Source organism: Homarus americanus, unplaced genomic scaffold, assembly GCF_018991925.1.
Source record: "Homarus americanus isolate GMGI-L3 unplaced genomic scaffold, GMGI_Hamer_2.0 scaffold25467, whole genome shotgun sequence".
In the NCBI taxonomy this organism is placed as follows: domain Eukaryota; kingdom Metazoa; phylum Arthropoda; class Malacostraca; order Decapoda; family Nephropidae; genus Homarus; species Homarus americanus.
The window spans coordinates 6,717,057-6,729,556 of NW_024732867.1; the positions used below are offsets into that span (position 1 = coordinate 6,717,057).

A 12,500-nucleotide genomic window follows, 5' to 3' on the forward strand; every position below is an offset into this window, starting at 1 on the left:
AGGTATCCCCTCATTTTCCCCTCACACCTTTCCCTCACTCTCTCATATACTTCCTCCTCCTTCCCCTCACCTGTCCCTCACACCTCTCCCTCCCTCCTATCCCTCCTCCTCCCACACTTTTCTTTTTCCCTTTTTCATTTCTCATTCTACTTCCTTCAAGCATACAGTAGAGTGTCTCTGAGGCAGGGCGGTGGAGGGGTAGAAATGGGGGGAGGAGAGGGGGGGTGGTAGGAAAGGGGATAGGAAGAGGCAGGATGTTTGATGGGAGGAAGGTAGGAAGGGGTAGGGAGGTAGATGTGAAAAAGGAGAAGGGGATGATCAAAGGGACAGGAAGGTTCAATGCTAGGCAACATGATCCTTTCCCACCAGAGTACACGAGGGTGAGTATCTCCTTCCGTCCTCAGCAGTCAGGGGTTGGGCCCGTTTACCCGGAGGAGCAACTGACTGCCATAACAATAATATTATTTCACTTTCGTTGCTGGTTGATTTAATAAAACAAAGAGAATGTTTAATGCTTGGAATTTTTACTCACTCCTTTCTTCTCTTCATGACGATGCAGTAGTGTGTGTATGTGTGTGTGTGTTATGTGATATTGGTATGTCCATTATGTGTCAATAAATGTAATATGATTTTGAATATGTAACTTGGGTTAAGAGTCATTATCAACTCCGTTATTGACAGAATCAGTCAGTCAGTCAGCCAGTCCGTCAGCCAGTCAGCTTAAAACATCAATGAGGCAGCTTGTGGTGATGACGCAATATCTGCACACGAACGCCTCTTTGTCCCTAAAGTGTCAATGCTTACGTAAACTCAGCGATCAAAGCCAGTCACTCTGAGCTATGGTGGAGGTAGGGAATTTTCTGTTATTTTTCCCCTCAATTAATATATAAATATCGTCCTGATCTACAAATAAAAACACAAAGCCAGATTTATACAACACACGGGTCCGTAAATCCGTTAAGCCGTACTCTCTGTGCCAGTGTCAATAACGTGTCAATGGGCTTCTGGTACAGGGAGTTATCCGTCGATATATTGTCCTGTGGCAAACACATGTGTCGATACGAGGCTGCTGCTGCTGCTTTCAATATTACTGTTGCAGCTACTGTTACTGCTACTGTTACGGCTGTTTCTTCCGTTACTAGTACCTCTGGTAATGCTGCTGCTGCTGAAGCTGTTATTACTACTGCTACTGTTATACAAACACACAGCTATCACAACCCTTTAATATTTTCAGTGATGCGCCCGGAAGATAAAACGGGCGTGTGTACTAAGGCTGAACTTAAAACAGGTGTACTGGACAACTGTAGTGAATGATGGGCAGATATCTGGCAACACAAATGCATCAGATGAATGAAATACAGTACAGTAATCTCCCCTACATCCTTGTGTAAGGTGAAGCGCAGAAGCGTTTACAGCGCCCAACAGGGAAGCATGCTAAGTTCATGCTTGCCTTTATGTCTCATGAGTTAAGGGCGTAGAAGCCTGACGAGTCAAGGGCGTAGAAGCCTGAAGAGTCAAGGGCGTAGAAGCCTGAAGAGTCAATGGTTTATGTCATCAAGTTATTGGAAGCTCCAACATCCGAATCCCTTACTTACCATGGGTCACCAGCGGCTAACTAAAGTTCAAAGGGTCACACACACTATATATACGTGAAGATAGCGTAGTAGAAAACCATTGAGAGAGAACGCTGATGTTGCTTCTTTTCTCGAGGACTTGATATTTTAGTTTGATTTCGAGAACTTGGCGGAGTAAACAGTTCCAACATTATTTCTTCTCCCTCTGTTTGTTTGTCCGTCGGAATCAACTTGTAAATGCTGAAACTTGAGGAAATATGAATGTCGATGAAAATTTGTGTGCGAGTCAATGTAAACTAAAGACTTATAAGAGCAATTCGATATAATTAAACACTATTTTTTCTCCCCGTATCTCAAGGTACTGCGTCTTTTGTTTGTGTACCTTGGGACCTTATGATTAACTTTTTCGTTTTCTACGATTGAAAAAATGTTGAGACGAATGATTGAACCAGAAGTTGTTGTTGTTGTTGTTGTTATTGTTGTAGTTTTTTCTTTTATTGTTTGTTATTTTTTGTGGTTGTATTTTTTCTTGTTTTTGCTGTAGTTGCTATTGTTATTGTACCTACACCCTACTCCCTACACCCTACTCCCTACTTCTTTACATCCTACTCCCCTACACCCTCACCTTGACCCCCACACCTCACCCACTCCCCCACACACCCCCACCTTACTCCCCCCACACCCTCACCTTTCTCCCTACACCTCACCCATCTCCTGTCTCACCCCACTCCTCTACACCCTCACCTACCCCCACACCCCTCACCTTACTCCCCCACACCCTCACCTTACCCTACACCTCACCCACTCCCCACAACCCCACCCACTCCCCACACCCCACCCACCCCCAACCCCACCCCACCCCCACACCTCACCCACTCCCCACACCCCACCCCACTCCCCACACACCCACCTCCCCACCCCACCCACCCCACACCCCACTCCCACTCCCCACACCCTCACCCCACCCCTACACCCTCACCCACCCCACACCTCACCCACTCCCCCACACCTCACCCTACTCCCCCACAACCCCCCCACCCCATCTCCCCACACCCCACCCCATCCCCCCACACCTCACCCCACCCCTGCACCCCACCCCACTCCCCACACCCCCACCCCACCCCCACACCCCACTCCCTGCACCCTCACCCCACTCCCCTGCACCTCACCCCCACTCCCCCACACCCTCACCATACCCCCCACACCCCACTCCCCTGCACCCCACCCACTCCCCCACACCCTACTCCCCTGCACCCTCACCCTACTCCCCTGCACCTCACCCCACTCCCCCTACACCCCACCCCACTCCCCTACACCCCTACCCCTGCACCCCACCCCACTCCCCCCACACCCCACTCCCCTGCACCCCTCACCCCACTCCCCTGCACCTCACCCCACTCCCCCACACCCTCACCCCACACCACCCACTCTACACCCTCACCCTACTCCCCCACACCCTCACCACTCCCTACACCTCACCCCACTCTACACCCTCACCCTACCCCCTACACCTCACCCCATCACACCCCACACCCCACCCCACTCCCCCACACCCTCACCCCACCCCCTACACCCTCACCCCACACCACCTCACTCCCCACACCCCTACTCTACACCCCTACTCCCCCTACACCCTCACCCCACTCCACTACACTCACCCCACCCCCTACACCCCTACTCCCCACACCCCTACTCCCCACACCCTCACTCCTACTCCACTACACCCTCACTCCCTACTCCCCCACACCCCTATCTGTTGTTGTTCTGAGGCGTGAGACCCCTAGCGTGTTTGCCCGTGCTGATGCATCCAGTTAATCCCAGGCCACCGAGATTTTTTTGACAATTATGTGAAATGTGTGTGTGTGTGTGTGTGTGTGTGTGTGTGTGTGTGTGTGTGTGTGTGTGTGTGTGTGTGTGTATTTTTTTGTATGCGTTCTGGAGTAGTCAACAAGATAACAAGGACAAATTCTTCTTCTTCTTCGTCTTCTTCTTTCATACTTCTTCTTCGTTCTTCTTCTTTCTTACTTTCTTTCTTTCTTTCTTTCTTTCTTATTACCATTATTTCATTGTGAGTATTGATGATTGCTGAACTGTAAGCCTTGGGTATAAATCAATATTCAAAATCTCTGTAAGGAAACAAATGTGTTCTCGACCGTCAAGGCTTTGTGTGGTGAACCCTACGGCACTCTCCAGCCATGTTTCATTACTGTGTGTGTGTGTGTGTGTGTGTGTGTGTGTGTGATAATAATAATAAATAATAATTAACGGTTTATTGAAAGAGCATGGCAACCAGTAGGCTTAAATTATACAGTTACATAATTGGGGAATGGGTCTCTTGATTTACAAATAATATACAGGTAACATAAGTGATATAAATATGATATATAATAACTAGGTGGGGAGAAGGTCATACTACAGGGCATTTCAACATAGTGACAGTGCAAAAAGTGAGATCGACTGGGAGTGAATAAACTGGTTGATTACAAGTTATTAATAATTTTTACAATGGTTGGGACTGGGCTTTTCTCATAGCGACCAGTTCGTGCTCGTATGGGCTGGATGTGGTTGTGGTGTCGAAAAGCATTTCTCGGACGAGGGATCTCAGGTGGTAGTAGGAGCCGGTGTCGAGGATGGTGCAGAAGCTTCTCACCAAATTTGCAGATGAGGTCGTGGTGATGGTCAGAGAGAGCCGAGAGGGTCAGTGTGTTGGGCGCTTCTTGATATGCGGAGTAGGAAGGGGAGAGAATAACATCCTGACAACTCTCCATTGTCATGTAGGTATTCTAGGAAAGCATTCCAAAGTTCACACATCTGAGCTAGAGTCGGGCTGTGTACCAGTCATCAAAGTTCTCCTGGCACAGGTTATCAACAACGTCATCCATTTTTTCCGAAACACATTAACCTCAGCCGTTCTTTCCTCATAATTTTATCAACCCATTTGGTGAACTCGATCCAAGCAAATCGCATGAGTGCTTCGTTCATACACTTGTGGACTCATCGGTACGTTTGTACATCTTATCTTCTAAGACGTCACTCATTAATCCCTCAGCAACAATGCCTAACTCAATGTAAATCTCCCTAAGGCCAGCATTCTGAACTTTCCCAGGATAGCTAAAACACTGCAGATGGTGTGAAATACTCCCATTCGCAGTATTATATGGATGCATTGTTCTCTGTGTTTCCAGGCAATTTCTGCTGCTTTTGCACAGAGAACTTGGTCCATCACTACAACAATCTTTTCCAAATGAAGTTCTTTCTAATGGCCTCTCATTGGTTCAAGATTTCCAAAACAGTGGTAAGCCCAGTTACTGGTGCGTTAATAGTTGACAGGTAACCGACCACATCTTCAGAGATAGTTACACAGTCCCTGGTACATAGGTTGAACCCAGTCAAGCTGGTTATGTCTGGAGAATTGGTATTTGCACAACATGGGGTACAGCGATCACTTATTTTCCTGCTTTCAAAAATTCACCATGTCCATTTATTCCCCAAGATGGTACCAGTTGTCAAAATAAGGGGCCCTTACTTGTTAGTGTACCTGTGCCTGTTATTGTACCTGTTATTGTACCTGTACCTGTTAGTGTACTTGTTAGTGTACCTGTACTTGTTAGTGTACTTGTTAGTGTACCTGTACCTGTTAGTGTACTTGTTAGTGTACCTGTACCTGTTAGTGTACCTGTACCTGTTAGTGTACCTGTACCTGTTAGTGTACCTGTACCTGTTAGTGTACCTGTACCTGTTAGTGTACCTGTTAGTGTACCTGTACCTGTTAGTGTACCTGTACCTGTTAGTGTACCTGTTATTGTACCTTTACTTGTTAGTGTACCTGTACCTGTTATGTACCTGTCAGTGTACCTGTACCTGTTAGTGTACCTGTACCTGTTAGTACCTTACCTGTTAGTGTACCTGTACCTGTTAGTGTACCTGTACCTGTTAGTACCTGCTTCGTTAGTGTACCTGTACCTGTTAGTGTACTGTTATTGTACCTGTACCTGTTAGTGTACCTGCACCTGTTAGTATGCTACACTGTTAGTGTACCTGTACCTGTTAGTGTACCTGTACCTGTTAGTATTACCTGTACCTGTTAGTGTACCTGTACCTGTTAGTGTACCTGTTATTGTACCTGTACCTGTATTGTGTACCTGTACCTGTTAGTGTACCTGTACCTGTTAGTGTACTGCACCTGTTAGTGTACCTACCTGTTAGTGTACTATTATGTACTGCAATGCACACTTTAGTGTACCTGTTAATGTACCTGTACCTGTTAGTGTACCTGTTAGTGTACCTGTGCCTGTTAGTGTACCTGTACTGTTGTGTACCTGTACCTGTTAGTGTGCCTGCCTGTTATACCCATTAGTGTACCTGTACCTGTTAGTGTACCTGTTAGTGTACCTGTACCTGTTAGTGTACCTGTACCTGTTATTGTACCTGTACCTGTTGTGTACCTGTGCCTGTTACTGTACCTGTTAAGTATTACCTGCACCTTAATTGTACCTGTTAGTTTACCTACCTATTAGTGTACCTGTTAGTGTACCTGTTAGTGTACCTGTTACTGATTATTACCTGTACCTGTTAGTGTACCTGTACCTGTTAGTACTATACCTGTTAGTGTACCTGTTGTACCATACCTGTTATTGTACCTGTACATTATTGTACCTGTACCTGTTAGTGTACCTGTACCTGTTAGGTAAACCTGTACACCTGTTAGTTGCTATTCGTGCACCTGCACCTGTTAAGCATACCTGTTTAGCACACCACAAACCAGTTACTGTACCTTATTACTGTACCTGTTAGTACTTTCTTTTCATTATTACTGTTAGTGTACTGCTTTCTGTTAGTGTACCTGTACCTGTTAGTGTACCTGTACCTGTTAGTGTACTGCACCTGTTAGTGCTACCTGTACCTGTTAGTGTACCTGCACCTATTAGTGTACCTCTACCTGTTAGTGTACCTAGCCCTATTCATTGCCTGTACCTGTTAGTGTACCTGCTACCTGTTAGTGCACCCTTCTTATTATTACTGTACCTAGTGATACCTGTACCTGTTAATGCTTTATGTGTGTACCCTACTGTTAGTGTACCTGCTTACCTGTTAGTGTACCTGTACCTGTTAGTGTACCTGTACCTGTTAAGTGCTTACCTGTTGTACCTGCTACCTGTTAGTGTACCTGTACCCCGTTAGTACCTACTGTTAGTGCACGTGTTAGTGTACCTGTACCTTTAGTAATACCACCATGCTTGCCTGTTATTGTACCTGCTGCACTGTGTGTACCTGTACTATTGAGTGTACCTGTTGTGCCTGCACCTGTTAGTGTACCTGTACCTGTGTGTACCTGTACCTGTACCTGTACCTGTTGTGTGCACTGTACCTGTTAGTGTACCTACGTTATTAATTATTTTTCACCTGTTAGTGTACCTGTACCTGTTAATCCCTACACACCTGTTAGTACCTTACCTGTTAGTGCACCTGTTAGTGCACACATACACTGTTAGTGTACATGATCTCTTAGTACCTTACCTGTTAGTGTACCTTTAGTACACCTAGTACCTGCTTAGTTACACCTGTTAATTGCTGTACCTGTTAGTGCACCTGTTAGTGTACCTGTACCTGTTAGTGTACCTGCCTGTTAGTGTACCTGTACCTGTTAGTGTACACCTCCTGTGTGTACCTGTACCTGTTAGTGTACCTGTACCTGTTAGTGTACCCCTGTTAGTGTACCTGTACCTGTTAGTATCCTGTACCTGTTAGTGTACCTGTACCTGTTAGTGTACCTGTACCTGTTAGTGTACCTGTTAGTGTACCTGTACTTGTTAGTGTACCTGTACCTGTTAGTGTACCTGTACCTGTTAGTGTACCTGTACCTGTTAGTGTACCTGTACCTGTTAGTGTACCTGTACCTGTTAGTGTACCTGTACCTGTTAGTGTACCTGTACCTGTTAGTGTACCTGTACCTGTTAGTGTACCTGTACCTGTTAGTGTACCTGTACCTGTTAGTGTACCTGTACCTGTTAGTGTACCTGTACCTGTTAGTGTACCTGTACCTGTTAGTGTACCTGTACCTGTTAGTGTACCTGTTAGTGTACCTGTACCTGTTAGTGTACCTGTACCTGTTAGTGTACCTGTACCTGTTAGTGTACCTGTTAGTGTACCTGTACCTGTGTGCACCTGTTAGTGTACCTGTACCTGTTAGTGTACCTGTACCTGTTAGTGTACCTGTACCTGTGTGTACCTGTACTTGTTATTGTACCTTTACTTGTTAGTGTACCTGTACCTGTTAGTGTACCTGTACCTGTTATTGTACCTGTACCTGTTAGTGTACCTGTACCTGTTATTGTACCTGTACCTGTTACTGTACCTGTACCTGTTAGTGTACCTGTTATTGTACCTTTACTTGTTATTGTACCTGTACCTGTTAGTGTACCTGTACCTGTTAGTGTACCTGTACCTGTTATTGTACCTGTACCTGTTAGTGTACCTGTACCTGTTATTGTACCTGTACCTGTTACTGTACCTGTACCTGTTAGTGTACCTGTTATTGTACCTTTACTTGTTATTGTACCTGTACCTGTTAGTGTACCTGTACCTGTTAGTGTACCTGTTATTGTACCTGGACCTGTTAGTGTACCTGTACCTGTTATTGTACCTGTACCTGTTAGTGTACCTGTACCTGTTAGTGTACCTGTACCTGTTAGTGTACCTGTACCTGTTATTGATCATGGTTGGATAGAGGTTGTTGTTGGTGGTACAGTAGTGAAGGGAGTCAACACTTGAGGTGTGGACGGGCGCCAAGTTAAGCGGTCTTGTTTGTTATGTCTGCCTCACTGTGTGTTCGTCCTTCACCGAGAGTTGATGAATAAATTGTTTTTGAAAACTTTGCACCAGCAATATTCACTCCCGGAAAATGGTCCGCGTTATTTCATGCTACAGTATATTTATATTCCTAATGTATAAAAGTAACAACTTTTTAGCAGTTACATCTCGAGGCGCGGAGAGAACGACGTTATCAATTTACTTGTAGTTTATTAATGGCCATTGTAAGTCCATTGTCAGTCCATATATATTTCATATAAACATTATTATAATTTTCTTATTTAATTTATTTATTTTTTATTTCAACAATGTATTCATTTCTTAAACTGATATGTTAAGGTACCTTATTCTGGAGTAACCCGATGTTATATGGTAACTCCAGGCTAATGCCAACTAATTGTAGGACCAGTACTGATTACGTGATGGTATATCGCTCTCTGATTGGCTCTTGGAAATTATATTAGCTAATCGTTTTATTTCTACTCTGCATGACATATAGAGAATAAGATATACAGGATAATAGTTTTCAGTAACGTTATATACTACAGTCTTACATGCCGTTACACGTTATCATGTTTGAGAACAACCAACTGTACACTGTAACTCATTCCTATGGCAAAGAGTGAGGAGATTTGGTGGGTAAATTGACTTGGTTAGGCGGGGTTGTGGGGCAGAGTGATCCACGTCCTCGCGGCAGGAGAGAAATACTGTAAAACATATTTGAGTTTTTTCCTTAACTTTTTTTCTCGTCTAGATTCTCAGCTTTCCAATTATCGTTCGGATGTTACCCAGTACAAGACAGACAGGCAACCGACAGATAAACAGCCACAGACAGGCAACCGACAGACAAACAGCCACAGACAGGCAACCGACAGACAAACAGCCACAGACAGGCAACCGACAGATAAACAGCCACAGACAGGCAACCGACAGACAAACAGCCGACAGGCGGCAAGGACCGACACAGACAGGCAACCGGCAGAACCGCCACAGACAGGCAGACGAACAGCCACAGACAGGCAACCGACGAAAGAAACGACACGCAGACAGGCAACCGACAGACAAACAGCCACAGACAGACAACCGACAGACAAACAGCAGACAGGCAACCGACAGACAAACAGCCACAGACAGGCAACCGACAGATAAACAGCCACAGACAGGCAACCGACAGACAAACAGCCACAGACAGGCAACCGACAGACAAACAGCCACAGACAGGCAACCGACAGACAAAAAATAGGGGGGAATAAAACAAGAATCAGACCCCACACACACACACACACACACACGCACACATACACATATGAATACACACACATACACATACACACACATACACACACATAAAAACACACACATAAACACTCCTCGCACCGACTCTACATGCTACGACGACTTAGGTCACTTGGGACACCCACGCCAGAGCTGAGGACTATCTACAACGGCTTTATTCTCCCCAAACTAACGTATGCGTCACCAGCCTGGTCGTCTTCTCTCAACTCCACCCAACAACGTCGGCTAGAGAAGGTACAGAAAAGGGCCTGCAGAATCATGTTCGGTGCAGAATACTCAGGCTACACCAACGCTCTCTCCACCCTGGAAATGCCATCCCTCAGTGACCTCCACCACCAAGCACTGGCAAGGTTTGGCAGTGAACTACTGCACCACCCTCGTTATCGCCACCTCCTGCCACCGGCAGCCCCCCACCCACCTCGCGCAGTCCGCCACTACAACAAAATTTTAGCCCATAAGAGCCCGCACCGATAGATATAAGAATAGCACCATCCCATCTATTGTTAATATAATAAACAACTCCTGATTTATGTACTGTACAGCCCTGTAAATGTATTCAACGCATATTATATCATTATGTCTAAATCAAATGTAAGTCTGTATATTTTCAGCCACCGGCTGCAACTCTATTAATAAACCGTTTATTATTATTATTATTATTACATATCAAGAAGCGCTCAACACACTGACCCTCTCGGCTCTCACTGACCATCACCACGACCTCATCTGCAAATTTTGTGAGAAGCTTCTGCACCATCCTCGACACCGGTTCCTACTACCACCCAAGATCCCTAGCCCGAGAATTACTGTTCGACACCACAACCGCATCCAGCCCATACGAGCACGAACTGATCGCTATAAGAACAGCCCAGTCCCAACCATTGTAAAAATTATCAATAACTTGTAATCAACCAGTTTATTCACTCCCAGTCGATCTTACTTTTTGCACTGTCACTATGTTGAAATGCCCTGTAATTTGAGCTTCTCCCCACCTAGTTATTATATATCATATTTATATCACTTATGTTACTGGTATATTTTTTGTAAATCAAGAGACCCATTCCCCAATTATGTAACTGTATAATTTAAGCCTACTGGTTGCCATGCTCTTTCAATAAACCGTTAATTATTATTTATTATTATTATCACACACACACACACACACACACACACACACACACACACACGAGTGTATGATTTCTTCGCAAATGATGAAAATATTGCTTCTTTCATTTCAGACTTGACTGGAGAGGCATGTCAGTGAGACACAGCACCTGAGACCTCTGCTTCGGCGCCGCCCCCCAACACGTATAACAGCCTCTGCAAACATCACCTCAGTGACCGTAGCTTCCTATCAGGAGTCACTCACGGGCTGTAACAGTGTAAGACTGGTGCCCACGCTACTGCCACCACCAAGCAGAACTAGAGGTGGTGGTGGGGAAGTAAGTGCTCCTACCACCACACACCTGAGGTCCTCACTACCACCGTCTAACTCGCTTTCATTATATGGGATAAATCATGACATTGATTGATGTACGGCGGCATTGATGTACGGCGGTATTGATGTACGGCGGCATTGATGTACGACTGTGTTGATGTACGGCGGTGGTGATGTACGGCGGTATTGATGTACGGCGGTATTGATGTACTGCGGTGGTGGTGTACGGCGGTATTGATGGCGGTGTTGATGTACGGCTGTGGTGATGTACGGCGGTATTGGTGTACGCCGGTGTTGATGTAAGGTCTTAGTAATATTTGGAGAAAGTTTGTATCACAAGTGAACGCCTGTTACCCTGGTCCAACTCTTGGTTTGATCATGGACCTGTGGGCTCCTACATTCTCCCTCCCTCACCTTGCCTCACTGCCTCTCTCTGGTGTCAGCTAATGAAAAAAAAAATGAGTTAAGGGAGAAGATGGCAAAGGATCGTGGATATAGAGGCCAGATAACATGTAAGGGCGTCTCTCCCGCCTCTTACGGATGTTACGTGTGTCAGTGTGATCTAAGGTGAAGCACCACAGCCAGCAGTGAGTTCCTCCCGTAGCTGTGTTGTGTTCCAGATAATATCATGTGTCACTGTTTACTGTGCAGTTCAATTCATTAACGAAGAACCACATCCTGTTTACAAATGGGCGAGTGGAAGTAACTCAAGGATGTTGTTATTGTGTGCTGAGACCATGACGCTATTGTGATTCACGACTCGCCTGTCTTCATGTTTTAACTATAAGTAAAATTATAAAAGATAGACTTCATTAAACATAAACATTACTGCAACAACTGGAGCAGTATCCAGGGATGACTTGCATAGGCCTGTGCGGTTGTGTTGCAAGTCGCAGCCCCATCATAGCGGGAGGCTTGTTTTACCCGGTGTAAGGCGACATTGAAAAGTTGGACGACACATCATGGCGTCGTGTCGTCCTCGCCGCCACAGTGTCGTCACGCTGCGACTCACTGTCACCTCGGATGACATGGCCACCCAGAGAGCCAACCCATCCCCATCCACCACCGCCCACTCACCCAGCCCAACCCTCCCGCCCCGCCCACGATCACACTCCCGTCAGCGCTACTCTTCTCAGTCCCGGCAGCCGCCCACATCCCCCCTGCGACGCACGCCCACCTCGCCTTTACCCCGGACTACACCTCCGCCTCTCTGTCGTACGCCTACCACGCCGCTCTGCCGTACTCCCACCTCCCCGATGAGTAGCCGTACGCCCACCTCACCCTTCTGCCGGGAACCCACGTCTCCCGTGGGTCGCTCCACACCCTCCCCTGTGTCTCCCCGTAGCACGGGCGGCCGACACTTCCGCTACGACGTGTGGGCG

The 12,500-nt window shown here is 46.2% G+C and overlaps 1 protein-coding gene across 1 annotated transcript in view; it reads left to right on the top strand.

The window, feature by feature from the left end:
• Window positions 1-12,080: 12,080 nt before the first annotated feature.
• The window catches only part of LOC121869151 (platelet glycoprotein Ib alpha chain-like), a 573-nt gene continuing 153 nt past the window's right edge, over window positions 12,081-12,500 (top strand). The window contains exon 1 of the mRNA XM_042370339.1: window positions 12,081-12,500. This exon is cut by the window's right edge and continues 153 nt beyond it. Within this exon, the coding sequence (XP_042226273.1) occupies window positions 12,081-12,500 (420 nt within the window).